Source organism: Rousettus aegyptiacus, unplaced genomic scaffold (assembly GCF_014176215.1).
Source record: "Rousettus aegyptiacus isolate mRouAeg1 unplaced genomic scaffold, mRouAeg1.p scaffold_m13_p_6, whole genome shotgun sequence".
Taxonomy (NCBI): domain Eukaryota; kingdom Metazoa; phylum Chordata; class Mammalia; order Chiroptera; family Pteropodidae; genus Rousettus; species Rousettus aegyptiacus.
Window position 1 is genome coordinate 100878575 of NW_023416309.1, and position 5500 is coordinate 100884074.

General features: G+C 54.0%; 1 protein-coding gene across 1 annotated transcript; it reads left to right on the plus strand.

Moving 5' to 3' along the window:
- Nucleotides 1–767: 767 nt before the first annotated feature.
- Nucleotides 768–4893, plus strand: FZD2 (frizzled class receptor 2). Its single transcript, XM_016139638.2, has one exon. It carries the CDS (start codon nt 1612–1614, stop codon nt 3307–3309), a length of 1698 nt encoding a protein of 565 aa, XP_015995124.1. The 5' UTR covers nt 768–1611; the 3' UTR covers nt 3310–4893.
- Nucleotides 4894–5500: the final 607 nt, after the last annotated feature.

Genomic DNA, 5500 nt, shown 5'->3' on the forward strand with positions numbered 1-5500 from the left:
GAAGGGGAAAAAAGAAGCAAACCTTTTTAAACTAGCAGGAACCCTGCTGGCTACCACCACCCACCCCAAACAAGGTGAGATGGGGTGGGGGTGATGATAATTCACGACGACCCCCAACCTCCCCCCTTACCACTCACACCATCCCTTTCTGGTGTGGAATCACTTAAGATTTGGGTAAAACTCTCCTCTCTCCCAGGAGACGGTATCTGGAAGCTTTTAGGGGGCGGAGGCAGAGCTGGAGAGAGAGGAGGAAAATTCCCCCAAGCGGCCTAAGAAAGTCATCTCTTCACTCAAAACTGCCCGTCATCCCCACCCCCCACCATTAACCTTTGATTAAGACCTCCTCGTTATGGCAACTAAACTTTACTTTGCATAATTAAGATTTGCCTCGGAAGAAGGAGGAAGGGGAAGCCACAGCTCCGACCATTCTCCTTCACTTCGCCCCTCTCCCACCCCCGCCCACCCCTCCAGCTCTGGGCCTCTAAGTTCCTGAATTTTCTCACTTTGAGGTGCCACCAAACACAAAGAACCATAATGGGCTCCTTTGTGCTCGCTACGGGGCAATTACGCCCCGGAGTCCAGGCCCCTTTAAGAGCCTCTTAAAGAGACAGGCTCTCATTTTTCAGAGGGTTATTTAAGGGTGTGTGTAGGAGGAGGGGCGAGGCAAACTCCTAGGGATTTATGTATCGAGTGAAGTGATACTTTTGTCTGGACTCCATGTGAAGGGGCTGAGAGGAAAGTCTTTGAGAATTGTTAGTTTTTTTTAAAGTCTCTTTTTTTAAAAAAAATTTAAACTTGAGATTTCTCACTAGATCTGAAAAATTGGACTGGAATAGGTGGGGTTCGAGGAGCAGAGGCGGAGGCAAGGATTTAAAGAGGCCCTACCCTGGAGAGCGCCTTGGCCCCCGGAAGAAAAGTGACCCAAAGTTGAGTGGCTTGGGTCTGCGGCAGTTCTGGGGAATGCGTGTATCTGGATCTCGCCGCCGCAATTCGGGAGAAATGCAGCGCTGGGCAAACCGCCTTCAATATAATAATAGCTGTCTCTTTAAAAGCAAAAGGAGGGGGGGAAAGTTTTGTTGGCATCTGGTTTCTGATCTCATTATGTTATGCCGACCAATCCAGCCTCTGGGCTGGTCCTCGGGTTTAAATCTGATTGGCCGAGAGCACATTTTGGGATGGTGCTTAGAGCTCGACGGGGCGGTTTCAAGGATCCCTTTTTTGGGGGGCTGAGGAGAGGGCGGGGCCGCCGGAGGGGGCCCCCTTGAAACCGACTAATTGGGATCGGAGAGGCCGAAGTGAGGACTGGAGGAAGGCACAAAGGAGTCGCTGGGCGGAGAAGGGAGGGAGAGGCGAGAGGAGGAGGAAGAGGAGAGAGGGCAAGCAGCGCGCGGTGTCTCTGGCTGTTCAGTCCGACTGCGGCGAGCTAGCGGGCAGGCGCGCCGCCCCCTCCCCCGCCCGGCCTCACCAACTCTGCGGCCGCGAGCAAAGTTTGCAAAGAGGCGCGGGAGGCGGCGGCCGCAGCGAGGCGGCGGCGGGGAAGGAGCGCGGACTTAGGGCTGGGGGCGGGGGCGGGGGGGGCGCCCGAGAGCTGGGTCGGGGGCGGCGGCCAGCATGCGGCCCCGCAGCGCCCTGCCCCGCCTGCTGCTACCGCTGCTGCTGCTGCCCACCGCCGGGCCGGCCCAGTTCCACGGGGAGAAGGGCATCTCCATCCCGGACCACGGCTTCTGCCAGCCCATCTCCATCCCGCTGTGCACAGACATCGCCTACAACCAGACCATCATGCCCAACCTTCTGGGCCATACGAACCAGGAGGACGCTGGCCTGGAAGTGCACCAGTTCTACCCGTTGGTAAAAGTGCAGTGCTCGCCCGAACTGCGCTTCTTCCTGTGCTCCATGTACGCACCCGTGTGCACCGTGCTGGAGCAGGCCATTCCTCCGTGCCGCTCCATCTGCGAGCGCGCGCGCCAGGGCTGCGAAGCACTCATGAACAAGTTCGGATTCCAGTGGCCCGAGCGCCTGCGCTGCGAGCACTTCCCGCGCCACGGTGCGGAGCAGATCTGCGTGGGCCAGAACCACTCCGAGGACGGCGCGCCGGCGCTGCTCACCACCGCGCCGCCTCCCGGCCTGCAGCCAGGTGCTGGAGGCACCCCGGGCGGCCCAGGCGGCGGCGGCTCGCCCCCGCGTTACGCCACGCTGGAGCACCCGTTCCACTGCCCTCGCGTCCTTAAGGTGCCGTCCTATCTGAGCTACAAGTTCCTGGGCGAGCGCGACTGCGCGGCGCCCTGCGAGCCGGCGCGGCCGGACGGCTCTATGTTCTTCTCGCAGGAAGAGACGCGCTTCGCGCGCCTCTGGATCCTCACCTGGTCGGTGCTGTGCTGCGCCTCCACCTTCTTCACCGTCACCACGTACCTGGTGGATATGCAGCGCTTCCGCTACCCCGAGAGGCCCATCATCTTCCTGTCCGGCTGCTACACTATGGTGTCGGTGGCCTACATCGCGGGCTTCGTACTCCAGGAGCGTGTGGTGTGCAACGAACGCTTCTCAGAGGACGGTTACCGCACGGTGGTGCAGGGCACCAAGAAGGAGGGCTGCACCATTCTCTTCATGATGCTGTACTTCTTCAGCATGGCCAGTTCCATCTGGTGGGTCATCCTGTCGCTCACCTGGTTCCTGGCGGCGGGCATGAAGTGGGGCCACGAGGCCATCGAGGCCAACTCGCAGTACTTTCACCTGGCCGCGTGGGCCGTGCCGGCGGTCAAGACTATCACTATCCTGGCCATGGGCCAGATTGACGGCGACCTGCTGAGCGGCGTGTGCTTCGTGGGCCTCAACAGCCTGGACCCGCTGCGGGGCTTCGTGCTGGCGCCGCTCTTCGTGTACCTGTTCATAGGCACGTCCTTCCTCTTGGCCGGTTTCGTGTCACTCTTCCGCATCCGTACCATCATGAAGCACGACGGCACCAAGACCGAGAAGCTAGAGCGGCTTATGGTGCGCATCGGCGTCTTCTCGGTGCTCTACACGGTGCCCGCCACCATTGTCATCGCCTGCTACTTCTATGAGCAGGCCTTTCGAGAGCACTGGGAGCGCTCGTGGGTGAGCCAGCACTGCAAGAGCCTGGCCATCCCGTGCCCGGTGCACTACACGCCGCGCATGTCGCCCGACTTCACCGTCTACATGATCAAATACCTCATGACGCTCATCGTGGGCATCACGTCGGGCTTCTGGATCTGGTCCGGCAAGACGCTGCACTCGTGGAGGAAGTTCTACACGCGTCTTACCAACAGCCGGCACGGCGAGACCACCGTGTGAGCGGCTGTCCCCAGGCCGGGGCCTCACCGCGCTTTACTCCGCCCGGGGGGGCTCCTACAGACTCCTTATTTTATTTTTTTAAATAAAGAACAATCGAAACCATTTCTTTTTTAGGTCACTTTTTAAAGATAATTCTGCCCAACACCCCCACCAGGTTTGTAATTAAGACTGTAAATAGTCTTTGTAAATTTAATTATATATTTTCTATTTAAAAGAAAAAAGGGAGGAAAAAAGGAAAAGCGAGGGGCTCCAGGGCTGAGAAAAGGGTGGAGGAGGAGTTGAGGGGGTTCTCGCGGTTCTTCGGTGGCCTTTCAAACATCCTCCCCCGCTACCCACACACTTTGGTTCGGATTTTTGGTGATTTGGCAAGGCTGGGCCTGATGAAAAGGTGTCGGCTGGTTTGTCACGTTCAATTTCTAAAGCCAGTTCGGTGAGCCAGCCTTCTCACTGACTTTGGGCCTAGGGGAAAGCTGTTGGATACTTTTAAACAAGCCTTAGATTCTTGTTTTATTTCCCTTCCCCCGCTCCCCCACCCCCACCCCCACCCCGCCTCCCCTTTTTCCGCACTTGTCCTGTCCCTTCACTCCATCTTTGGAATCCTCCCAACCGAGTGGAAGACATAGGAAAAAAAAAAAAAAACCAATGGGTGGGGTGATGGGGAGAGGGTGGAGAGCGTGTGTGGACTGGCCTCCACCCCGCTGGCCCACTCCCCTGGAGGCAGGATCTTTCTCCTTAACTTTTCGTTTCAAGTGTCTGCCCCAAGCGCTTGGAGTGGGCCGAAAATGCTCTGTGAAGTATGTTTTGAAATAAGTTCACCCACCCGACCCTCCCCCACACACAGACACACTGCCTTGAGTACTGATCCTGACCCCCTCCATTTTTAGAGGGACCATTAGCTCTCAAATGTCGGGTTTTGGTGATGCCCTTGCCATCTCTCCGCTTATTTCTCCTGCAGATTGCTATCCGCCCGCTCCCCACCCCATTCCCTCAACTGAATCCCTCTGGCGTTCAGGTTAGCAGTTTGTGGGTTGGTTTGTGTGTTATGTGTGAGTTTTTGTTGTTGTTTAGGGTTTATCTTTTTCAAAAAGCAATAAAAATGGATTGGATTGGGACGGATGGGCTGATGGGAATTTTAGCTTTCCTTTGACAAAAGACTGGTTTCTTTTTAAACTCGTTCAGAAAAGAAAAAAAAATGGGCATCTTCGCTTTGCAAGAGGGCTCTGGGCAGGCTCTTTGTGACGGTGGGGGTGGGGTTGAGTGTTTACATGACATTCTATATCACAAGATTGATAGAATGTTTATAACAGATGTTTCTTATCTTCCCCCTAGCCCCCACAAATAAAAATCAAGGCTTTTCTTAAAGTATCTTTGACACTGGTATGAGAATTGCAGTTTCCAATACACATCATTTCCCTCAACTATTTGGAATATTTTAGAATTTTAATTCCAAAGGATTGATTTGAACAGCGAGGGGATGAGTGGAACCAGTATCCCACAGAACTCAATTTTTCACCATCTCCTGTTTCTTGATAATAGTGCAAATTAAAAGCTAATAATCATAATAATAAAGTGCATTTAATTATCTTCTAGAGATCTAGCCCTTTAATTGTATTTAACAGGGTTGTAACATTTTATTAGTTTAACCAAACCACACCTCCTCCCTCCCTCTACCAGGACCTACTGGGTTGGGAATGGGGTGGAGAAAAGGTTCCCTTCCCCAGACCGTGCTTTTTTAGCTAAATGATGATGAGGAAAATAGTGCTTAAGCACCCTTTGTTGGCAATCTTTGGGATAATGGAGAAAGTAAGTTAGACCCTACTTCAGTGTTTGTCCGTGTTAGTTTATGTTGGGGGAGGGGATCTGGAAATGTTTGGTGGTAATTGAAGTCGTATGTGGGGCTTTGTTTGGAATTGTATGAAGTCTGGGGACTTCAGCGGAGCCCCCTTCCCAATATACATAACCTTACCCCAAATCATTTGTGCCAGTGGCCAACATTATACGTTAAAACTAGCTTTTTCTCAAATTATGATGTGTGCGAAGTCCCAACCTGAGATTCCTTCACTATCAAAGAAGCAGGCTGGGAGGGTGTCATGGCCCTGTAGCTCCATTTGTTGCAAGATTCTAAAGGAACCCCACAAGGGCTGCAGGAAAGTTAAATTACAAACAAATTGTGAGTACCTCTCCTGGAAAG